Source organism: Canis aureus, chromosome 38, assembly GCF_053574225.1.
Source record: "Canis aureus isolate CA01 chromosome 38, VMU_Caureus_v.1.0, whole genome shotgun sequence".
NCBI lineage: Eukaryota > Metazoa > Chordata > Mammalia > Carnivora > Canidae > Canis > Canis aureus.
In genome coordinates, this window is record NC_135648.1 from 11,539,936 (window position 1) to 11,565,664 (window position 25,729).

At 43.8% G+C, this 25,729-nt stretch overlaps 1 protein-coding gene across 10 annotated transcripts in view; it reads left to right on the top strand.

Moving 5' to 3' along the window:
- The first annotated feature begins 1,299 nt into the window (after positions 1-1,299).
- The window catches only part of ESRRG (estrogen related receptor gamma), a 616,791-nt gene continuing 592,361 nt past the window's right edge, over positions 1,300-25,729 (top strand). For all 10 annotated transcript variants that reach the window (XM_077887012.1, XM_077887030.1, XM_077887042.1 and 7 more), the window contains exon 1: positions 1,300-1,500. Coding sequence is in view for 1 of the 10 variants with exons in the window: in XM_077887026.1 (XP_077743152.1) it covers positions 1,499-1,500 (2 nt within the window). In the remaining 9 variants the exon portion in view is untranslated. The remainder of the gene's footprint in view (positions 1,501-25,729) is intronic.

Below are 25,729 nucleotides of genomic sequence, written 5' to 3' on the forward strand. Positions count from 1 at the left end.
GGGGCGGGGTGAGCCGTGCGGAGAACTGGCCGCGCGGATCGCGAGCGCCCCCCCCCCCCCCGCTGGAGGCCGCCTCTAGGCCCACGAGGCGGGCTTGGGCCCCGCTCCGCAGGCCTCGCGTGCAGAACGGAGCCTCCGAAGGGCTCCGGCCGCACCTCCTTTCGCCTCCGGGCCCTCCCCTGCAGCGCTCGCAGTTTCTCCCAACCTCCTCCACCCCCCGCCCCCATTGCTACCCTATTGACCGTGGTTCGTGTGAAACACGCAGGATAAATTTAGTGAAGCCACAACCCCCCGACCTAGAGAGTTTGCAGGGGAAAGCGAGCGTCCGCCGTCCTTGGGGGCTTTTATTTTTGAAGAAGCACCTCGAAAGAAAATGAAAATCGAACTAACCCAATCACCATTGGCAATCGGGCCTTGGCGCAAGGAAAGGGGGCGGGAGGACGGGCCAGTGGTGCCCGGGACTCCCGGTCAAATAGACCGCTTCCGGCCGGCAGGTGTGAGCGGGCTCGGCGAGAAGGCGTGCGGCCCCGGGGAGCCGGCGAGCCCGACCGGGGCACCCTCCGGCCCGACGCGCTTCCTCCAGAGCCTGCGGCCCCCCAGGCAAGCAGGGACTTACCCCGCCAGGGCCGAGGGTTCGAGTAAAGTTGCCGAGAGGGGGGAGAGGGGGTTCCTAGCACTGGGGGGCGGGGGGTCACTGTTGCCCTGGGAAAGGAAGCCTGCACTCTAGGAACTCCTTTGTGCCTCTGTACGCACCCTGTCGCACTTCCCTCCCAAACTCGGGATAACCTAGATTCCCGTCTTGGCGTCAGAGGCAACCCCCAAATGCTGGCGGTTTTCTGCTTTCCTTCGGTCGCTCCAGTAATCCCCGGGGAACCCCGGCTCCGGGGTCCCCTCCCCCTCCCTGCTTCTGCAGCCACCCCCCCCCTCCCCGCCCCAGGAGCTCCGCTCTCCTGGGCCTTCGCCCTTCCTAGCTGGTACCTGCGGTGCCTAGCGGGGCGGTGGGGGGGGGGGGGTGCGCGGCCAAGGTAGGCGGAAAAGGAGGGTCGAGGAGGCGGAGTGCCCCCGTTGCAAAAAAAAAAAAATAATAATAACAATAATAACAAAACTGCTGCAAAAGCTCATAAAATTAAATTCCACCTCCCTTTCCGATTTTGTCCCCTCCCAAACCCTGCCTAGCGAGTGGCGGGAGGGGTGGTCGGGTCGTCCCCGGAAAGGGGGGGCTGTGCGCAAGTTTACGCCCGCGCCTCCCATTTGTTAGTTGATTCCGTCTAAAAGTTCGCTATTTATAGGCTACACGCGGCCGCCCGACTCCCCGCGCCCGCTTTCCTGCGCGAAGTGCGAGGTGTCCCCGCGGCGCCGCAAGGGCCGTCCCGATTGCGCCCCGTGATTTGTTTTGTGTTTCTTTCCGCCCTCCCGCCGCAGGCAGCCGGGGAGAAGATCTCGGGGAGCCCCGAAGCCACCCACTCGCAGTAGTTGGGAGAGGCTCTGCAGTCCGACCATGTGAGTCCGCGCTCGACCCCGCCGGGCGCACGCGGGGGCCAGACGCGGGGGAGGCGCTGGGGCTCCGCAGCGGCGCGCGCGCCCCTCGCGCTGTCCTGCGCCCCCGCCCCTGCCCCGGCCCCTGCCCCGGCCCCTGCCCCTGCGACCTCCAGCTCCGCCCTGCGCCCTCTCCCCCTGGGATTTCTCCCTTCTCCTTCCCTCTTTCCGTGCACCTCTGACTCTGCCCTGCTCCCAACTTCCAGCTGAGTTTGCATCTGGGCACAAAAAGAGACAGGACTGGCCTTTACGCGGGAGGCGGGGTGGGCTGGGCGGGCGCGTTTCATGAAGAAGGAAATTGTGTGGGGCCGGGGTGGGGGAGGGGGCGGTGGAGCGGGCCCGGAGTGCGGCCCGGCGCGCCGGGGGAGGGGACCGGGGGCGTTGGCGTGCGGACCTCTCCTTCCGCCGTGGCACCGATCGCGGGATGGCCACCAAGTGCCCTGGAAGCCTCGCCGTTTGGGACCCTCCCTCTGCGATGCAGGGACAGATGTCTCCATCGAAATCTCGGAGCCGCCCCGGTAGAAAGGAGGGAAGGACGTGGGTACAGGGTGACGCTCTCCGGGAAATAGGGTCAGGGTCAGTTCCCTAAATGCAAGCAGAACTGGGCGCTGCGATGCCTCCCCCCGCCCCCCTCCGGCCGCTGCGGACCAGGACTCGCTTGCGCAGACAGCGAAGGCGCAAGGAGATCGCGGCCGCGGTCCGTGGGCCTTGCCCTTGTCCTCTTTTGATGAATGCCGGAGCGTGGGACGGTGCTTCGGTGTTTTAGAACTGAGGTGTCAAGGGGGCGGGGAGCGGGGGGGTCCCCGGCGAGAGGAGCGCGGGGCGCGCGCTTGTGGGGACGGCGGTGCGCCCCGAGCGCGGCCAGGCCGGCTTTCCCGTGCGGGTCCGACTGCCCCTCCCCTGTCCCATGCCCCCCGCCTCGGGAACGGAGGCACGACATGGGGGGGGGGGCGCGGGGACGCAGGAGGTTGTGACCGAAAATACCCCGCGGCTCGGATCCGTTTGGCCGGAGGACGCAGAGCGGAGCAGGGCTGGGGAGGAGTTAGGAGGCCGGGAGCGGAGAACTGCAGGCTCGCCTCTCCCCGCGCGCCGGGCCCGGTGCCCTCCCCGCGCAACTTCTTACCCGCCTCCAAGTCCTGCTCTCACAGTGGATGTCACCCTTGGAACCCCCCCGTGCCCACGGCTCCAAAGCGCTCTGCCGTGTGGATGGACTGGTGGGGGGCGGAGAGCCAGGACGGGCCCGTGGCAGTGCCCCGGAGAGGGGACCTCGCTGTCCAGCGTGTGTGCACCCCGAGATCCCCAGCACAGAGATGGGGGAGGGGTCTGCCTGCCCCCAGCCCTCGTCGCCGCGTCACCCCCGAGCTGGCCCTGCAGGGACAGTCTGGTTCAGACCGGCCGGGGGCCGCCCCTACCTGGCTCGGAGCTGCCCGGATTCTCACCCCGGCCCGCCCCAAACAGCTTTCAGAAACTCAACTGCCAAGTTAAAAGCAGAAACAAGTTTCTGCTACTGTCCCTGGGCCTCTTGCGTTTGACATCCCTGGGTGGGTGTCAAACCTGAGGCCACTTTGCAGCAGAAAGTAGCGGCAGGGACCCGGAAATGTCCCCATTCGGGACCTGGGGGTGCGATGTCTTGGGATGTCCCTCCCCACCCCATTGCCGGAGTGTCAATGCCGCTGGGCTCTCCTGTCGCGCACTTGTTTGCGCCTCTGCTCTTTCCATAAGTCGTAAGAGGAAATCAGGGAAGGAGAGAAAGGCATCAAAGAAAGGTGGAAGTTAGGAGGAAACGAGGAAAGGTGCCGTAAAGGGTAAGATATGGTCAAGAAGAGTGACCTCTCGCTGGCTGTTTTTCCTCCTTGTCCCCTTTGAAAAGAACAGGGAGAGCGATGGAACCAGCCCCAGCCAGTAAAGCCCGCTGCCCAAGGTCTGGGGCACCCGGGCTCCTGGGCTCAGGGGCTGACGCCCAGACTTGATTTGAGCTTCTCAGCCTCCTCCATTCCTGACGCTCAGCCACCTTCAAATCCCCTGTCCCCAGTGCTCTAGGCCCCGCATCACTCAGAAGCTGGGTGAAGATGGAAAAGGCCGAGCTGACTCCCTCCCCACCCTGGCGATTCTCCCTGGGACAGAATCTGGGGCCTGAAAGTGGACCTGGCATGGCAGGCTTCTGGACTGTGCCCAAGAAAAGTGCTCACCCCAAGCCTTCTACTGTTAGGAATTCTCAGAATCAGTAGGGCTTTTTCCCTGGTCTCTGATGGGATCTTAGAACTTGGCAGCTTCCTCGGCTTAGCAAAGTTAAATAAACTTGCCCTAAGCTCTGGCTTAGGTCTCTCCTGGGCGGCTGTGCTGAGGGATCCTAGTTCTCTCCAGGCTTCAGGTTTTTGGCTGTCCCACCCCTCCCGTGCTCTGCCTCTGCCTCCTGGCTGACCTCCAGGCCCCCACCCTGCCCAGGCAGAGGGTCTGGATAGGGAGGACCCCAGATTCTCTACCAGAGGATGAATAGGAGTGACATTCCAGCACCCAGACAAACCTAGAGAGTGAACTTGGTGTATGAAAGGAAGTGAGGGCAGAGAACCAGGAGGCCCATTTGTCTCCAGATGTACTAGTGAACAGAAGAAACACCATTTGCCCCAGAACAGCTCATGTTTTCAAGGAACTCTGGGAAGTGACAGGATAAGGGACTGGTCTTTTAAAATGATTTGGGTCTGTGACCTGTAAGCCATTAGATGAGGCCCTAAGCAGGGAAGCAGTACACCAGGATTTGGCAGAGGTGGCACCTGTGCCCCCCTGGGAGCAGCCTTGCCTTTCTCAAATGGCCTTAGGTCATGGTGATAAATGATGGTCACCATTTCACGAATAAGCAGTTGACAGTCCCTAAGTTGTGTCCTCGAGGTGGCATGAGCTCCTGGTCCAAGGAGCTCCAAGGTGGAAAGATTAGCCTGACCCCTCCCCAGACCAAGAGAGTGTTCTGAGTCCTAAAACTTTCAGCAGCTGTGCTTGTCTCCTTCATCCCTTTCTCTCTACAGCAAAGCTGGGTCACCTGGGGACTACAATGGTGTTAGAACCAGCACCAGTTGCCTGTCACCCTTTCCCCAGCCAGAGCTTTGACTGGAAACATAAATTACCTTGCCGGATGTATGTGGATGGATGAAGGCAGTGGCCACTTTCCCTAAAAGCTAGAGCAGGTCCTTTCCCTATCTTCGTGAGCAATCTTTCTTGGATCAGAAGTCCCAGGACTCCCGCCATGGGATAATTCCAAAATCTATAGGTTCTCCCTCATAGAGATTTCTTTTACTATGAAGTGAGAGTTTAGAGGAGGGGGGTACAGTCTCCTTCAGGATTCCACTTGATTATTAAATTTGCACATATCTGGGAAAAGACCAGAGGCCTGAAAGAAAAATGGAGAAGGGGAATTTGGAAGAGCGGAAAGAAGACTCTGTTTGACATGGAATTTCCAGTGACTCAGTGCTTTTCTCTTCTGTCTCCCCTACTTAACTTCATTTCCCCCACTTAAGAAATAGAGCTCTGAGCTTCTGTGACTATTTTGGCTAAATGTTCAGATGTATACTCTGGCTGAGTGTTTTTAAAATTTGACCACTGAATACATGATGCCACCTGCAAAGTCTCCTGTGCACTCTTCTGTCTCAATTTTGTTTTTTTTTTTAATTTTTTTAAATTTTTTTTCTTTTTTTTTTTCTGTCTCAATTTTGACCTAGAATATAAGCATTTGCTTTCATCACATTCTTGTTCACCCTCAACAGGTTGGTTTTAGTTTCTAGATTTCTCAAATTTCCTTACAATAACAGTACATGAACCAGATTTGTTCAGCTTCTACCAGACAGGATTATTCCCACCCCAATTCTCCAGGTAATTCTGGTTAAAACTGCCTTTGCTTTACACCTAAAGGAGACACATACTTGACATGAAAATGAGTTTCTTTCTTTTAAACTTGAACTATTCAAATGCTTGCCCCCCCCCCCCCCCCACCTACTGCCTATTTGGAATAAACCTGGCCATATTAACATTCAAATAGTTCCATCATAAAAGGTAAACATGACTTTTTAATATAGAAATTTTCTTTGAGACTTAAGAAAAAATCATAGTTTGTGTTAAAAATATGATTTCAGGAAATTGTATCTTTGAAATTCATTGGCAACTAGATTTCTTTTAGGAACTTTCCGTATAACTTTGTCATGCTTCTTTACAGTTATATCCTTTAATCTAACGTTCAACTGCTTAACCAGCATATATTCAAATGGGATTTTTTTTCCAGCTTAAAGTTTTTTTCAACATTTTCCATTGTATAACCTAGTTGACAGGAAAGTTTGCAGGATGGAAAAATGAAGTTTGAAGCATATAATATATTCTTGTGATTCATTTATATAATATTTAACCAACATTCTGATAGTAAAAAAAGATATTTGTTTGTGGGAGAAAATGTATGTATTCTTTTTGAGGGAGGCTTACTGGATAATTAGTTTTTTCCTAATGTTCTTTGCTTTTTCTATTAGATATATCAGTGTTCCTAATTCATTTATCTCTTGTAAATTAACAAAAGATACAAATTACTGACTTATGATAAATCATAACCCTCCCCTTACCAGAGCCATCAATATTCTATTATTTCAAATTAAACATTTGATTATAATTTAGAAGGGAGAATGTTCCCACATTTATTCATTAATCAGTGATGGCCAAATTGGCTAAACTTTTTTTTTTTTTTTGGCTAAACTATTGATAAGAAACTTTTGGACATGGAGATGTGACATCAGAAGAGAAATTTCTACTGGCAAACTGACAAACCAAAAATACCATTCAGGAGCAAAGGGCTAATGATAAATGGCATAGTGAAATAAATGGAATAAGGACAACTTGTCAGCCACTGATCTTCTACATTCAGCACGTCACTCCTTGATACCGGTTGGGTGATACACTGTGTGAAATTACTTTGTATGGGAAGAAGTTTCTTGGTTTTTCTATTGGGGTCCAAGCCAGTATTTTTTTTTTAATAGATAAAATTTCAGATATCATAAAATTAAATGTTTAAGCCATTTTAAAGTGTATAATGTAACTCCATTTTACTAGATCCACAATGATGTGCAATCAACACCACTATGTTAAGTTTGTTTTTATCACCTGTAGCCATGAAGTAATCCCCTCATCCCCTACTCCTCTCAATCCCTGGCAGCCACTTATCTGCATTCAGCTTATATGGATTTGCCTGCTGTGGACATTTTATAATTGAGGTCATTTAACATTGGACCTTTTGTGTCTCGCTTCTTTCACTTAGCGTAATGCTGTCAGGGTTCATCCATGTAGCATGTGACAGTATTTCATTCCTCTTTATGGCTGAATAATACTGGATTTTATGGATATACCACATTTTATTTATATATACTCCTCAGTTGATGGACATTTGTGTTGTTGCACTTTTTGGCTATTATGAATATCCATATACAGGTTTTGCTCGAATGTATGTTTTCAGATTTGTCGGGTATAGTCAAATTCTTGGGCCATACCATAATTCTGCGTTGAACTTTTTGAGGAATCCCCATACCGCTTTCCACACTGGCTACATAGTCATACAGTCCTATCAGAAACATCTGCGGGTTCTAGTTTCTCTACATCTTCACCAATATTTATTTCATTTTTAAAAAATTATACTAGTAGGTGTCGATGGTATCTCACTGAGGTTCTAGTTTGCATATCCATAATGACTAGGGGTGCTGAATATCTTTTCATGTGCTTATTGGCCATTTCGATATCTTCTTTGGAGAAATGACCACACACTGTCTTTCCTCATTTTTTAATTGGGTTGCTTGTCTTTTTGTTGTTGAACTGTAAGAGTACTTTATATATTCTGAGTATTAGATACTTACCAGGTATATGACTTACAAATATTTATATTTTCTCCCATTCTCTGAGTTTTTCCACTTTCTTTTTTTTAAAGATTTATTTATTTATTTATTTATTTACTTATTTATTTATATATTTATTTATTTATTCATAAGAGACAGAGAGAGAGAGGCAGAGCCACAGGCAGAGAGAGAAACAGGCTTCATGCCGGGAGCCCGATGCGGGACTTGATCCCGGGACTCCAGGATCATGCCTTCAGCCGAAGGCAGACGTTCAACCGCCGAGCCACCCAGGAGTCCCTCTTTTTTTTTTTTTTTTTTAATTTTTCTCTTCTTTTATTTTTTAATAATTATTTATTTATTTTAGAGAGAGAGAGAGCAAGCACCACAAGCAGGGGAAGTGGCAGAGGGCGAGAAGCAGACCCCTGTTGAGCACAGAGCCATAGGTGGGGCTTGATCTCAGGAGCCATGAGATCAAGACCTGAGCCCGAATCAAGAGATGGGACACTGAGGCACCCCTGGGTTTTTCATTTTCTTGATAATGCCCCACAATTCATAAACATTTTGAATTTGTAGGAAGTCCAATTTAGCAGTAGTTATTTTTAACAGTAAATGCTTTTCTCATCCATGAGAAGACTCAGATTTAAACAACACGAATATTTAAAACTCTAAATCCTAAAAAAGAGAAGACTTCTGTAGTGCCCAGATAACAACTTTGTGAAATGCAGGTTATCAGGCACTACATAAAGTAACTGTTGTTGTTCAAGACAAGGAAACATCTATGGCTACATTGACCTTTTTCTTCAAAGAAGTCCTGAATTATTCAGATAAGCTGTCTACCCTCCTGAATGAGATCTTTTATCCCAAGAAGACAGTAGTTGTTTTTTAAAAAAATTATCATTATCAAATTCATCTACCAAGAAATTCTAAACAGTCTCTTCTGTTTAAATAACATTAAGGATCTGCCTTAAACCAACAACAACCAGGAAAATCAAAGGAAAGATTGACAGAGTGTTCCTAAGTTAGCAGTTTCTACACATAGGCCTGTATTTGTAAAGTCCCCAGGAGAAAGGTCTTGGAGGCAGAGAAAAGAGAAACTAAAATATTACAATGCAATTTAGAAGCAAAAATGAATAAAAAGGGGAGGAATATAAATACACATTATTGAATGTAAAGGTTTTGCTTATGCTCTCACATTGGCTGCTTTGGAGTAATTAATGTATAGGTTAAAAATAACCAGACAGTGGTTTGAATCAGGTCTTTTTTTATTTCATGGCTTACGGTGAACACTGAGACATCTCTGATTCTGTCCATTAGAAGTCTTGGACCAGCTTTTCTACATCTGTCCTTTTATGGAATATGCTATTGGGTAAATCACTAGACACTTTCTTTTTTTTTTTTCAAAGATTTTATTTATTTATTCATGAGAGACACAGGGAGAGAGAGAGAGAGGCAGAGACACAGGCAGAGGAAGAAGCAGGCTCCATGCAGGGAGCCCGATGTGGGACTCGATCCCGGGTCCCCAGGATCACACCCTGGGCTGAAGGCGGCGCTAAACCACTGAGCAACCCAGGCTGCCCGACTAGACACTTCCTAAGTGTGCATGCCCTGCGTTCTGCATGAGTAGCTTGCATGGCTGTCATCCTGAACAGCCCTGAAAGATCCTGTTGGAAACTATTACCTTGCATACAGGGCAATACATTCATCCACCACTTACGGTGGGGAAAAGATGGGATAATACGTGTGAAAATTATAAGGCGTTTTGAAGTTTAAGTGTGAGCTTCCGTGTTTATGTGACACTTGCAATGTGCCACGTATCATCCAAGATTTAATAAATATTAGAAAGTTAAGTTCTCAAACAACCCGATGAGGTTGATACAATTCCTTTCTCCCCCTTTTACAGATGAGAACACTAAGCATAAAGTTTTCGTATAACTTCCCCAAGGTCATGTAGCTGATAAGTGACAGAGTTAAATTTTGAACCTGGGCAGTCTGGCTGGAGAGTCTGTGATCTTACTACTGCTTAATGCTGCTGACATCTAAAATCTAGAGATTTCTGGTGAAAATTGGAGTCTCTGAATTACTTGCTACAGTAAATATTTATTGAATACCTATTATATGCCCAGCTTCTCTGGAAACATTGGAAGATCTAGGACTGCCAGGACTGCATTACGTGTTCTCTGATGGCAGTAGTTAGCAGAGGGCCAGCTGTCACTGCCATCTTTTGATGGGGTCACCAAACCAGGCTTGATTCATTTACTGGCTTACCTGCATGAGCCCTGTAAGCAATCACCTTTGTTACTTGCTAACAGGAGACACAGACAAGGAAAGTAGATCACAACCAGAACATGCAGCACGAAGGCAATGACAAACATAGAAAATAAACATCGCGGCATGAATTCAGGTTTCCAAGCTCTCTTGCTGCTATCCTTCAGCACAGGTCAATGAGCCGACGAAATTTATTAGGTATATCCACTGAATGCTTGAGCTGTGGGATAAGCACTTAAAATTTAAAAGTTTAAAATCAGAAGGGCAAATACAGACAACACCAAAAAAATGATGACTAATATATATAGAAAGTACAGTAATACTTCCACTAGTTGGAAATTTTTAATAATGAGTCTCTGGCAGAGATTTTTCAGTCATTGAGCTTGTTGCCTTATTTTGTAAAGAAAAGATAAATAACAAGCAATATTGGATCAATGCCAGAAGGCAGGCTTCAGAATATACCGCAAAGTTAGGAAACAATTGACAGTGTCTCTAGTGTTTTCAGAGGATTCTTGTAAGATGATTGAGCAGTTTTCACAGCAATTACCCCGAATGCTACAGGCTCCAGAAGAGTCTTCAGAATGGAGAGAGAATTAAATACGCGGAGTACTGTATTATCATTATGTATATTCCATTGCGTTGTACTTCTTGAACAATGATTAATTATTATTAATGAAGATACTTGATAAACAAGAACCATCTCTGTAAATACATAGACACCAGCCAAAGAGTTTACTCTCGCTGTTAACTCACTTAAGAGTGAAGAGTCCACTCTGGGAAGGTCTGGTAACAAGCATAGGAAAGATTTGAACATTCTGTATGTTGTGGCCAGTGTCACATAGGTTGGCTCTTGCCATGATTTGGCTAATTATTGTGTCCATAGGCATGAGCCAAATGTTCTGAGGGACACTTTGCCAGGTTGACTGATACAGGTGCATACAGTATTGGTCCAACTCTCTTGGGTCTATCTTTAAAGAATCAGCAGAAAATCTTTCTGTGCTGAGCACTTGCTGTGATAGAGTTTGTTTAATACCATAGAACTTTAAAATAACTGTGAACTTACTGATTTGTTAAACAATGTGAATACCTGCTAGGTTTCAGGGCAGAGTTTCATAAATGCTTTCCCCTTATCCAATGCTGTGAGGTGGGTGGGTAGGAGCTAGATACATAGACTATCAAATGTATTATGAGTCCCACAGAGAGGGAAGCAAAGCTGAGAGGCCCCTGCCATGGCCACACGAGTAGTGGAGATGCAGATCTGGGCCTCCAACAGGCTTCTGATTCCAAGTCAAGGACTCCTCTTTTCCTCAGTGTCTCTTGGTCAGCATTTCTCAAAGTACATTCCACCTGAACACCTATGTCAGAATGACCTAGGATATTTGTGCAAAATGTGGAGTCCTGGGCTCCTCTAGAAATACTCTAGAAATACTGAATTCCCAGGACTTGCATTTTAAACGTTCCCCTCAGTAGATTTTTATAGGCAGTGAATTTGAAATGTATGGTCAGGTTCATTTGATACAAAGAGAAGATAGTTTGAGAGCAAAGGAGAAGTTTTCTGACCACAAACAATAAATGCCTTTGTACTCTTAACAGTAACCTCACAAATTGGGATTTGACTATGAGATTCAAAGTGATCTTCCTATTTGGGACGGTTGTCCTTTGGACTATTCCATAGAGATGTGAATAGTTTTATAAGGTGTGTTCTGTGGGACCCTACTTCCACGGGATATTCATTGCTTCATCAAATATTTATTAAAGTATCCAGCACTATGTTAAGCACTTGAGGAACAGCAGTTGAAGAAAACAGGGTGGACTCTGACTTCAAGGGACCCACAGCCCATTGAGGAAAGACATTAATAAGTGTTTTGCCCCAGGGCACCTGGGTGGCTCAGTCGGTTGAGCAGTTGAGAGGCTGCTTCAGGCTCAGGTCATGATCTCTCTGGGTCTGGGATGTGGGGTGACCCTCCCTGCTCAGTGGGGAAGCCTGCTTCTTCCTCTCCTTCTGCCAACCCCCCATACTCTCTCTCTTTCTTTATCTTTCTCAAATAAACAAATAAATAAAATCCTAAAAAAAAAAAAATAAGTGTTTTGCCCCAGAAGCTTTCATGTAGACAAATTTGGGTTCAATAGGTTTCTTCACAGTTGGATATGTCAGAGCCTTCAATATACTAATATGTGCTATGAATATCTGAGAGAGGACTATTGTTTTTGATGCTTTCCAGACTTATCACAGGATCCCTCCATATACAGAACAACTCATAGGTTTTGGAATCTCACTCTGCTTACACATTTCAGGGAGATCCTATCGCCCCTCTACGCCGCACCCCTGAAGGCCCAAATCTGTGGCACTGGTATAGATTTGGAGTGTATCTTAACCATGGAATCTCACTGCACCTCCACCCCCTCCCCCAAGGTAGTTTTGTTCTGATATCCCAATGAGCGCTGGGACAAGCAATGGGCAGACTTTAGTCAAAAACTAGTGTCTAGGAATTAGGTCAGCTTTAGGCTGCCTTTGGAGTTGGACTGCATAATGAATTTGAACATAGAGTGGATCTTTGGATATATCTCTGCTCTCTCCAGCTGGGGGGAGTAGGGTGAGAAGGATTGCTTCAGGTTCCTTCAGGGATTCTGAGGCCATGTGGAAGCATCAGGTGTGAAAGAGTAGTGTTAGTGGGGAATCGCACGCCAGTCTCCTTACGTGGAAAACTGCGTGTTGTTTAAGGAACACCCAGCCTTTGATTAGGTGCCTGTGATCAGATTATTTGCTGAGAAAGACCTCCTGCCTACCTGCCTATGCATTGTCCACTTTTACCGGGATGGTTGTTGGGAAAAGGGAACTATAGGCATTTTCAGTAGATCGCCTAATGTCCAATCACTTCAGTTTTCTCTTTTCTTCTTTCTCTGAGGCAGTAGCTAGATCCAAACAGAACAAGATGGCTTGGCAACTTCTCATTTAACTCAGAGAGGTGTGTTCACCTGAGGGACGGATTTCAATAGTTTGGTTGTTGACATTTGTCAGATTACCCAGAGAATGGCCACATCATCACCTTGACTCATGCTTGTGGAGAGTTCTTAAAGAAGCCTCTTCAGAATTGTTTGTTTTTCTTAGCTATGATAATATTTAAAGATATGTTGCTTTATTGTTCGTTAAGTACGTGCTTTATTCATAAAGACGTTTTACCACACAGGCTTCCTGATGGATAGACAAAAGTGAAATAAAGAAATGTAGCAGTATCCCAGTAATTCACATAGTTATCACCTGACTATATAAACCCTTGAAACAAAGTGTGTCTTTCCCTCTTTCTAGAGTTGCCTGAATAAATGTTCAGCTTTTCGTTCTTTGAGGAGACCCCAGATCTCTAAGTGTTGGCCTCTTAAGTTCAAGGTCTAAATTCAGTTTACTTCTTAATCACTGTAGAGAGGAATTACATGCAGTTGTTGGCTTCAGGGAGCTTGTCATAAGCTTGGAGGTAGTGAGGTAGGGTAAGTACATATGTTGTTATAATACCAAACAAATGTCTGATAAATGCTAAATGAAAAATTCATAAGTATGATGATGGTGGTTCAAAGGAATTTAGTGACCATGAAGAATTACAGAAAGGAGATTCCTGGAGATTGCTTTGAGATTGGTCTTTAAAAATGGATAGAAGTAGAATTTTTGTAAAAGAGAAAAAAGATATGCTTAGGGTTTTGGATGTAAAGACAAGAATGTGAATAAAGGCATGAAAATTGGAAAATATAAGGCCTATTTGGGACACAGATGTGTATTTAGGATGGAGGGAGGAGGGAAGGTAGGGGGAAGAGCGTAGCTCTAACAGTATTGAGAGTCCTTTATATATGATGCACTTTTAGGTGTATTATCCATTTGTTTCTGCTTTACGTCTTCAATATAGTGAAGATGAGGCCATTGTTCATCAAAATTTGTGTACCATTTCCATCATGTAGTGTTTCTGCCAGGAAGTTACTGCCTAGGGGGTAGTACATTGCCCACATCCCTTTGCATTTAGTTGGGGCCAAATGTTTGTTTTCAACAGTGAAGTATGCAGTAACCTTCTGGCCGATGTGGTTTGGAAGCCTGTAAACAAAGGACTTCAAGATCCTAGGGGAGAAAGAGTTACTGGATGGAGGAGCCTGGGTCCTGCTTAGTATGTAATTGGACTTCACATAAATAAGAAATAAATTTCTTGGTGTTAAGCTACTGAGATGTGGAGATCTAACTTTATAGTTAATTTTAATACAGACACTGTTACAGGTTTATATAATATAGGCACATAGATGTAACTTATTCAAAATCACATAAATAATAAGTGAGGCCAGGATACAAATCCAGGTCTGTTTTCAGAGTGCTTCTTCTTCTTCTTTTTTTTTTTTAATCCTATTCCCATGGCTTTAACTGCTATCTGTATGCTAATAGATATGAGTTCTCCATTGTTTGTCCAGAGTTCTTTTTGGGGGTCCAGACTGAGGTAGGCAGTTGCCTACTGGATTTCTTTACTTGAAAGTGTGTATAAATAATACACACTTAGACTCCATTATACAATGTATTAAATAAGTTAAAAAAAAAAAAGATATCCCCCAGAATAAGTGTTTTTGATGAAATGCTTGGTCTGGCCTGTCTCCTTCATTGACCCATTGTGTCTTCCCGTGGTGTTTTCCAGCTAACTGGACTCCTGGTTATCTTGAAAAAATCCAGGACAAGCAATTTCATTTTAAGCAGATGACACAGAGGTTGTATATTTGGGCTCCTGTTCTACGGTCAAAAATTAAGTCATGTGAACATAGGGAAGCTAAACAGTGTGGTCAGTAGTAGGTGGTTATGTGCTTAACTGAAACCATATTAGATGAAAGAGGAGAAGGACGTTGGAAGACAGCCATCATTCTGGCATGAAGGCCCTCAAATATTAAGCCTCATTGGGTTTAGAAACACCCTTACCTATCTAGCCAAGCTGAGTTCTCGTCTTCTGCTCCCTAACATGGTGAATGGCCATACAACCTCCCAGATGCCCAGAGACCAGAGTGGTGTATACTTTGACTTTTTCTTTTACCTTATTCCCCCATTATCAGTCGTTTTCATCTCTTAAATATCTTTTGAAGCTGCCTGTTCCACTTAATCCCCTAGTACTGTCTTGGTCTGTGGCTTTATCATCTCTCACATAGACTCGTAGGATGGCCTCCTACCTGGTCACCCTGTCTCCAATATCAACCTATCAAGGACATCCTTCACACTACCATGAGAGTGATTTTTCTAAAATGCAAATCTGATGATCATTTTACTCCCTTTTCACAACCCTTCAGTGATTTCCCATGGCAAAAGTCCAAATTGCTTTGCAGAGCACAAAAGGCCCTCTGTGGTTTAGTCCCTAAGTCTCTCCAGCCTCATTTCTGACACTTTACTGTTCCCCTCCTCAAACAGATCACACCCACTGCTTCAGTTATACTGAGCTATGTCAGACTGTTTCGTTTCTTTGTGTCTCCGTTCGTGTGTTCCTTCGGCCTAATGAATCATTATATACTTTCTTAACACCCGACACAGCTGACACCTCGTCTGTGGCACATCCCAACTTTCTCTAGGCAAAGTTCATCACTTTCTTTGTTATTTCATTTATTGTATGGATTTTATGGACTATCTGTGTCCCTTTTAGGCATTGTGCTGAGCATTGGATGTGATGGGGAGAAAGAGATATGGTCCCTGCCCTTGTGGGGTTTATAGTCTAATGGCAGAGTTGAACATTGGTCAGATATTCCTGCAAACAAACATAAAATTACAACTGTGATAAATAACTATGAAAAGCAAAAAAGGGCACAATTATTAGCCCATAGTAGGAGAATCTGACTTGGTAAGGGAGTACAAGGGAGATTTTCACTGAGGAAGTGTGCTTAGGTGGAAATGGAATGACGAATTCACCAGGTGAGAGAAATGAATTGTAGGCAGAGGTAACAGTGTGCATGAAACCTTTATGTTAGTAAGGAATTTGGGATTCTAGGAGAGGAAAAGGTTTCCTCTTGATACTCTTGGAATTCCTGAGTGGGTCTGAAAATTAAACTGACAAAGACAGATGAACAGGAGGAAATTGCACACATTTATTTAATGGAAGTTTTCTGTGACATGGGAACCTTCCCAAGGAAATGAAGATCCAAAGAAATGGCTAAACCTGAATGTTTTTGTGCTAGATTTGAGTGGAAAGCTATGGAAAGATATGACAAGGCAAAGAGAATGAGCTAAGTATAGTAAGCAAGGGGGGGGAGTGGAAAACAAGGCCTGTTCATTTAGATTCTTCCTAGGGTCCCTCCATCTTGGAGGCAAGAGTGTTCCCTTCCCATGGATGGAGAGAGGGCACCTTTCACATGAGAGTTTTATGATCTGCTTCAGGGGAGAAACATGAGAGTCTCTCTGACCTTCCTGCTTCTTCTGCTTGCTCAGACTCCTTCGGCTTAAAATATTCAATGTGCCAAGATACCATATTTTGGGGTAGTGTGTCTTGGCCCCCATCAGAATATATGAAGGGATTGACTAAAGACCAAGTTCAGTGGGAATGAGGTATTGAATGAAGCTAGAGAAGTAACTAGGGGCTAGATACTGAAGAACTTCATAAGCTGTGTTAAGGAGGAGTCTCTTTATTCTAAAAGGAGTGGAAAACCATTCAAAATGAGAAAGAGAAGATCATGATCAGGATTATTGGGGTTTTTTTTGTTTGTTTTTTGTTTTTTTTTAAAGAATTCATCCTGGCTACTGGGTGAAGAATGAGTTTAAGAGTGAGCTGAGTAGATAATGCTAGATTTGTTAGTTCAAGTAAGAGACACAGATCTATTGAATTAGGAGTGTGATAATAGGGATGACAAAATTCATATTTAGGATTAGGTATGGAGGATAAGGAAAAAGTGGTAATGAAGGCTGGTCCCTGTGTTCCTGGGTGAATGATAAAGCTAGTCATGGGGATAAAGAACACCACAAGAACACTAGTTTGGGCAGAATTTGAACATAAGGTACCCTGGGGATATCTAGGAGGAGTCATTTCACTGTATATTAAGTGTACTTCTAATACTTCACATATACTGTATTGTAATTACTTTTGTGTGTGTTTCTTTTTATTGAATTGAACTTTTCAAAGGAATGGAGCAGCATTTACATTATTAATAATATTCATTTTTGGGTCCCCAGTACCTATTACTATAATTTATACATAATACTTTCCCAGTAAATGTTGGTGAACAAATGATCTCACTGACCACCCCCCCCCCCCAAGCCCACACATTTCTCCCACATCACTAATAAGGGCAAGAAAACACTGAAAAGGCAAGTTGGCACTCAGTTGTAGAGTGTTTTCAATCCCTGGCCAGAAGTTACATTACGACACAACATGTAATTAAGCCTTAAGTTTACATTCACTTTCCAATGCAACCTTTGTTTCAAATAATGCTTCTGTTATTTTTAAAGCCATATAATGTTTACTCAAGGGACATTGTCTCTTAAGTAAATCAAAGCCAGCCAAGCTACAAGAAAAGCACAGAGATCATACTTGGAAAATGAACTATGTTTTTATGTTGTGGGACTAAATGAAATTAAAATGAATCTACTGGAAGAGGGTTGGCCGATACAAAAGAAATGCAACCAGGCCTATGTGTTTTTTTCATTCTCTTTCTTTTTATTTTATATTGGAGGTTAGCATTCAGTCATTAGGGCAGATCCAGAGAGAGGTTCAGACATTTACATGGTCCACTGCTGGGTCATTTTCACAGCATGGATCTGAAGGGATTCATGCAGGAGGGCTGCCACCGTTTCTTGGAGTCAGAGTGATAAAACAATATTTTGAATCTGTCGAATTTACTATGAGCCACACAAACAGCCTCTATCAAGAATGAAATGAAGCCAACTCTATAAATGCCCTGGATCGTGTTTGGGATGTGGGCCCCCTAAAATTGTCTCGTACAAGGCTTGAAGGTTTGAACTGTTGGTGCATGCTGGTGTGTGGTGCAGTTTCACTTTAAGTAACACAGACTGGGACGAGAATTTTTCATACTCTAGTCCTGAAATTGGATAAATCATCTCTTATTGTTTTATTAGGAATCTATACAGTTGACCCTTGAACAACACAGGTTTGAACTGTGTAGGTTCATTTTTAAAAGATAAACCTGATACAGTATTGTAAATGTATTTTCTCTTATGATTTTCTTTTTTTTTTCTCTTATGATTTTCTTAACATTTTCTTTTCTCTAGCGTACTTTATTGTGGGAATACAGTGCATATACATATAGTGTACAAAGTATGTGTAAATTGTGTTATCAGTAAGACTTCTGGTCAGTGGTAGGCAATGAGTAATTAGGTTTATGAGGAGTCGAAAGTTATATGTAGATTTTTGATATTTGGGGGTTGGCGTCCCTAACCCCCACGTTGTTCAAACGTCAACTGTATTTCTTAAGGCCTTATGCTATCTTACCCCCACCTGAAATCGCCATATAACTGAAACCAAAGTGTGTATTTTTCCCCTTCCTATGTATTTTTGTGTGTTTCATTTGATTTCTTTGTAAGGTTGTAGGACCCTTATCTAATGTGAGCAGAGGGGACAGTGGTTGGCTTGAAGAAATCCAAGGTTTTCCTGTAGATGTTAATGATGAGAATCAGAATAGAATATCATGTGACCGAGGGTCCAATCTTAACGATTTTAATGACTGGCTATGGCAAACTTGACCAAATACAGCTACAGACTCTAAGGCCAGGTCTACACAGTGCAAAGTGTAGAGCTGGGAACTCTCCAGTAATTTCAGGTCACAAAGTTGGCCAAGCCGATTAAGGTCTTAGAACTGTTGGTGTTCGCATTAAGTTTAGTAGAGTGGGTAAGAGCCCAAGATCCAAAATCAGACTGCTTGGGTTAATTTCCTCCCTTAGCTACTTCCTAATAGTATAACCTTGGTCCTCCAGCTATCCTTAATTCTTTGTCTCTCAGTTTTCCCACATTAAGATGAGGTTAGTAATTCAGTTACTGAACAGGGGTATTGGGAGAATTAAAGCTATTAATATAAGTAAGATGCTTTGAATAGGGCCTGGCACACAGTCAGTGCTAAATAATGTCTAGCTATTGTTAGGAAGATTCTTAAGATGTGGGCTTTGCAGAGACAAAAATTTGTGAAAGCAAGGTCCATGCAACTTTTGGTGAAGTGTAAAATGTTTTGAACTTTTTAGTGAAGTATTAACTATACATCATCTGCTTGACCTTTGAAACTGAATTATTTTAGAGACTGCTTTCCATACATGCTCTCTGAAAGTACTACAAGTATCAAAAATATTCCAGAGAAGTTGAAGATATGGGTGTCATTTAGTGAAGGGTAAGGGCGTCAAGACAGTTCAATTTGGTGAAGAGAAAGCCAAATGAAATTTACCTGGCTTGACTTGGAAATGGGTTTATTAACAATTATAATGATATCAACTGCTTATGGAGTGTTTACTATTTTACAAGAACTTTAATTTCACTTAATTCATTGATTTTGCTTAATTTTTAAAAAGAATTTATTTGAGATAGAGAGCCAGAGCATAAGTGAGAAGAGGGGCAGAGGGAGAGGGATAGATGCAGACTCTCCACTAAGCAGGGAAACCAATGTGGGGCTCTATCCCAGTACTCCGGGATCATGACTTGTGCTGAAGTCAGAAGCTTAAACAACTGAACCATGTAGACACCCCTAATTTTGCTTAATTTTTAAAGTTACTTAATTTCATTTAATTATCACAAAATTTCACAAAGTATTATCTCCATTTTATATATAGGTAAATTGAGGCTAGGAGAGGTAATGCATCTTTCTAAAGTTCCAAAGCTGTTTAATACCAGAATCTGGATTTGAACCCAGTTATGATAAACTGCAAAACCAGTAATTTTTTTTAATATAAGATTTTTTTTGAAGATTTTATTTATTTATTCATGAGAGACACAGGCAGAGGGAGAAGCAGGCTCCACTCAGAGAGTCTGACGTGGGACTCAATCCCAGGTCTCCAGGATCACAACCTGGGCTGCAGGCGGTGCTAAACCGCTGTGCTACCAGAGCTCCCCAAAAGCCAGTATTTTTAACTGCTATGATTTATTTCTCTCTCAATGCTGTTATATATATTAATAAGGATGTCAGTATGGTACTTAAAGCACTTTAAAGGCCCTATGAGTAGGGTGCCTGGGTGGTTCCGTTGGTTAAATGACCAACTCTTGATTTCAGCTCAGGTCTTGATCTCAGGGTCATGAGATGGAGCCCCACGTCAGGCCCTGTGTCAGGTCCTGCATCAGGTATAAAGCCTGCTTGGGATTCTGTCTTCCTCTACCTCTCCCTCCATTCCCTCTCTAAAAAAAAAAAAAGAAAAAAAGGAAGCCGTATGAGTTAAACATTCTAGAAGTCCTAATTTTACAGATAGGAAAATGGAGGCTTAATGGAGTCGATTGACTTTCCCAGGATGATTCAGTTACTGCATACCCCATTTGGAAGCATCCAAATTTTCTAATTTATCCACAACCATCTAGCACTAGACTTGCTTCCAATTCCATATTTACCATCAACCCAGTGGGCTGATGGAGGGAGAGAGAGACTCGGCAGAAACAGCAGTGGGAGAATGGTTCAAGGAGGGGGGCAGGGAGCAAGGATGTGGGGAGAAATGTAGAACCATAACTATCCTGCATTGTCTCTGCAGGGTTTTCACATTCTCCATAATAAGATGACTGACTCCTTTTATTTTCTGTCTTTTATTAATGATGTCAAAATTATAACAAAATATTTAACTTAGACCTTAGGAATATTCTAAGTGTGTAGGTGTTAGATTCTAAGGAGTTATTGAGAACTTCTTTCCCCATAGGTTTGTAATACATGATGATTATCCTGTGTCATAGCATACTGTATTTTAAGTAAACATCATTAGGGTCAGAACATTCAGCTTTTTTTTAAAAAAAATGATTTTATTTATTTGAGAGAGACAGACCATAAGTGGATGGAGGAGCAGAGGCCTAGGGAGAGGGAGAAGCAGACTCCTTGCTGAGCAGGGAGCCTGTCGTGGGGCTTGATCTCAGGACAGTGGGATCATGACCTGAACCAAAGGCAGCCGCTTAACCGACTGAGTCACCCAAGTGCCCTAACATTCAGCTTTTTGATAAATATTGTCAGCAAGTCCAATAGATATTGCATGAGCTAACTCATTTCTTTAAACACAGCAAGCAAATCATGATTATACTCTAATTGGGAACTTGCCAATGAGATGACAACCAGAGTTAGGATCTGCCAGCAATCACTGCTATCTGTGGTGATGGCTTTATATGTACATTCTTCTCAAGATAATTAAGATATTTGTATCCAGAAAATGGAAAAGTACCTATCCCAATATATTTTATCTATAACACCTACATAGAATGCAGCCTTTTTTTTTTTTTTTTTTTTTGAGAGAGAGAGTGAATCTTAAGCTATGAGAGCTCTTAAGATCTTAAGTTTTGGGGCTTGATCTCATGACCCTGAGATCATGACCTAAGCCAAAAATCAAGAGTCAGATGCTCAACCGACTGAGCCACCCAGGCAGCCCAAGAATGCAGATGCTTTAACAGGCAGAATGTGAGATCAAGATCTTGGGGGGTGGGGGGGGAACCTCTATTAATAAATCTTTCATTCAATCTTTCTTCCTCTCTGTATCCACTTATACCAAAAAGTACCATTGAGAAATACCCCCATGGATTGGAAATTAGCCTGCTACCAATTTGTTCATTCATTTACTTATTCATTAAATATATATCAAAAAGCTATCACATATTAGATACCTTTCCAGGTGCTGGGGAGTGAATGAAACAGACAAAAGTTTGTGAGTTCGTTGAGCTTATATTTTAGTACAGAGACAGTTGGTAAACAATATGAGTAGGTAAATATATAGGATATAAGATCATTGTAAGTGCTATGAAGAAAAAAAAAGGGAAGGGGATACAAAATACTTTGGGGGTGAAATTTAGATCTGGTGGACAGGGAAGGCATCCATGAGAAAGTGAGTTTTGAGTGCAGATGTGAAGGAAATGGGAAAGCCAACCTTACGGGTTTCTGAGGGAAGAGTGTTTCAGGCAGAGGGAATAGCAATGATAGACGTGCTGTGGGAGGATCAGGCCTGGCATGTTTGCACAAGGACAGTGCCACTGGCACATTGTGAACAAGAGGATGGGGTGTATCAGAGAGGTTCTGGGGAGGGTTTACAGATTCTGTGGGGCCCCATAGGTCAGAGTTTACAGACTTTGACTTCCTATCATGCCCAAAGCAGGTGTGTGTGAGCAGATAGGGAGGAGCTAGTTTGGAACACGCGTGGATGAGACTGTTTTCATTTCAATTGACTTTTATCAAATACCAGCCACATGGTATGCACTGTGCTATACTCTGGAGGCCCAAAGAAGAAAGAGAAATATATTTCCCTCAAGTTATTCAATCTAGTAGAGAAGATAGAAAGGTTTAGAACACTTCAAAATGGTGCACTCTAGACTTCCTTCTGTCAAGGGAGACCTCCACAGGTATGGCCCGGCCACGTTTTTCCTAGAAGCTGAGGGAAGGCTCACAGTGATACATCATGAGGCCCCTCTCACTCAGCAGGGTGGAGTGACTGCTCATTTCCACACTTCCCCACCTGCATCACATCTCTCCAGAGAAGAGAAGATGCAGTTAGCTAACCAACATTTTAGGTCGCCATGCACAAGTGACAGTGTATCCCATTACCTTGAAAATGTTCTTGAAAAGTTGTAGATAAGTTGAAATTGGGTCCCAGTAAGCTATATTCAGGGTGAATTCCAAGCCATCAGTAATGCCAATAAACCCATGACTTATCTTGTGAAATGAAAAACACCTCACATTGTTGCAGTAAGGCTAAAGTTTTTCACCCTGCTAAGTAAGAGATAGCCGTAATTAGACACCTCGGTCTGGGAGAACTAATTGCTTTCAGCCTTGCCCAAATTGCTGCGTAGCAAGAGTATAAGATCTTTCTGGCTGACAGGCTAGTACTGCCTCTGCATCCAGGTCAGGGGCACATTGATTATTTTCTTCTCCGTTATTCCCAGTTGTTTTCTCCTACCTAGCACTTATTTACAGTTTCATACATCAAACTCACAGGAAGCTTCAAATTTTAACAACTTTTCTTTTCGGGGTGCTGTGTAAGGAAAGATTTCTGATCGGTGTGGTGAGCCTTATCTTTAAATATTGTTAGAGCTGCCACTCTCTTAGTCCAAATTCTGAAAGGGAGGAGTAGCAAAGGAATTTCAGACATCTTTAATCAACCACAGTTTGCCCTCTAGTAACAAACTAATTATATTCTTCCCAAATGAAAAATACTCTCATTCCGTCCCAAGGCCCCCAAAGACTTTTCCCACTGTAGCATTTGTGTAAAGGTCAGGATTTTGTCATTGAAATCAGATCCACACATGGATGGGGTTTCCCAGAGGGCAGTTCCTTGAAAATGGTTTTTCTTAATCTGAAGGCCTGTGAACTAAAGAGATCAGTTACTGCCCCACCCATGTTCACTGCTCAATAGATAGTGATGTGCAGGGTTGAGAGAATGGCTGTGCACACTCACATTCAAAGCAGGGAAGGAGAACTAGGAGGCACATGCAAGTTACTGATCCATAGCAGTTCTGAAATCCAGCGGGTCACATGCTGCCAGTCCAGTCTTGCTGCGTGAGAATGATTTTTTGAGGGTATGATCTGTATATCTTGGTTCCACCTTTGAATCAGCCTTCTGTGGAAAAAAAAAAAGAAAAAAGGCCCACATTGGTAACTGGTGGAGGGTTGGGAGTTTAAAGCTCTCTTTTCATTTTGTGTTGTTTGTCTTAACCCTTCTACTGATACAATTCTCTAAAAACATATGGGTTTCCTGTGACTTATTGGCATTTACTGTGTTAGTCAAAAGTCTCACCTACGTACCCTCCAAGAAACATCCTTCTTGGTCTTGAGTCATGTATGAGGCTGCTATAGAAAAACACCTCAGGTGCTTAGAAGTTCTGTTGTTTAACAGGGAAGGTTTATGAAACTTGCTTTTGGAACCTTAGAAAGCCCTCTTTAGAGCTGAAAATTTCTGTGACGCAACAGCTCCAATTGCTCTGAGGTCTTAACAGAGACACGATTAAACGTTTCTGGTTAGAGAGTCCTTTTCTGAGAGACTAGAAATGAGAAACTGTTCCTTTTGAAAACCAGCAAATCCTAGATCTAAACTCCACTGAAAAAAAAATCAACGGTGTTTTCTTTAATCCATTTTTGTCTTCTTGAATTTTGTTAGAGGTGGCTAGAAGAAGCCAGATAGCACTTTTCAACAATCTGCCCAGAAATCTTATTCATAATCCTCAAGATCATTAGGTACTCTGTTTCTTTCCCCTTGTTTTCTACATCGTTATAAGCAAGAGTTTGATGACTGCTCTGCCCATATTTAATTCAGGTACCTTTTTCTGCAGCCTCCCACACATTCTCGTATGTCCTGGTTCCCATTTTCACAAGGCCCTTCCAGCTTTCACTGTCCATCTTCTGGAGGCCCTAACAGCCAATGTTTGCGACTTGGTCCCAAAGCCAGTGCAACACATCTTCGGTTTTTTAGACAGAATATCACTTCTGGAAACAAATTTGACTCTAGTTATATATGGCTATATATGGGGACTTAAAACCATCACTTTATTTTGGTCGTAGTTTTGTGGATCTGGAATTTGGAAAGAGCTTGGCTGTTGAGTTGGTGCTTGGGGTCTCTTCCAAAGTCGCAGTCAGATAGATGTTGGCTAGGGCTGTGGTTACCTGACATAGCTAGACTCCAAAGGGTCACTCATGGGGCTGGCAGTTGATGCTGGCAGTTGACGCTGGCTGTTGTCTGGGAGCTCAGGTGGGGCTGCCAACCTGAGCATCTGTATGTGGCTTCTTCTTGTGCCCTGGCGTCTCACAGCATAGCGGCTCCATTCTAAGAGGGAATGTCTTGACAGAGAATGTTCCAAGAGATCCAGATAGTGGCTGCATAGTTTCTTATGATTGAGCTTTCAAAGTCCCAGAATGTCATTTTTGATGAATTCTAACAGCTCAAGTTTAATGGGTGGATCTACTATCTTTTCAGTAAGAGAAAGAACAAATAATTTGTGGCCATCTTTAATTTTCCACATTGATTATCAGAGCCCTCCCAAACTACCACACTTTTGGGGAGATACTGGTGACATGTGTGCTTTCTGAGAGCCAGTATCTGAAAATTTGGGAGCTTGTTCAGGGAAATCTGTGGTCCAAAGGAGGTGCATAAATAATTCCAATCCTGAGAAGTCATCTTGCTAGAAGATTTTGGCCTGAAAAAGTAAGTTGATGGAATCTTGTGAAGCAAGATGTGTTCTTTCTTCTGTGGCTCATTCCTATTTCCCATTGCTTGAATGCCATGGACTAATCTGCACATACATTTTGAAATCGTGTGAATCCTTGTCAGAATGGCCCATTTGTTAACTTCAGCTGGACAGTCCATCCTATTTTATAGTCTTCACCAAGACTCGGTGACCTTTTAACAGTAGTGTATCAAAGCCTTGACCTTTTGTTTTGGAGAGCTGGGTGCTAAGAAGGCTGGAGTGGTAAAGCATTGTGGTTATATCCCATGTGTGAGGGGGTGTGGCAGGCTCCTGAGCTCATAAAGGCTCAATAACTCTCAAGGTGTATGTTGGAGGGGTTGGAAGTAGGCAGCCCAGGGCACTTTCAGTAAGCCTTTATCTTTGTCAGACTTTGTGCCATCTTGGGTTCCTGGTCCCAAGCGACTGAGTTCTATCCTACCTCTTAAAGATAACCTAACCCTAGAATACTTTTATGTATGGTTGCATACTTGGAGCAAACAATAAAGAAAACTTAGGACTTTTCTCAAGCAAGTTGGACATTTGACCTCTAACCCTCAGTGGTTTAAAAAAAAAAGACATGAATGGAAGCAGGGCTGACTCTAATAGGGATGAGATGAAAGCTAGGAGTCACTTGGGCAAAAATCAAGATCAGCTGCATGCAATGGCTTGAAAACTGAGACATCACAGCAAAAATCAAAGCCAGTGATTCCCATGATCAGCAATAAGCTAGGTTTGGAGGATGAGATGAAGAAAGAGGCAAACAGG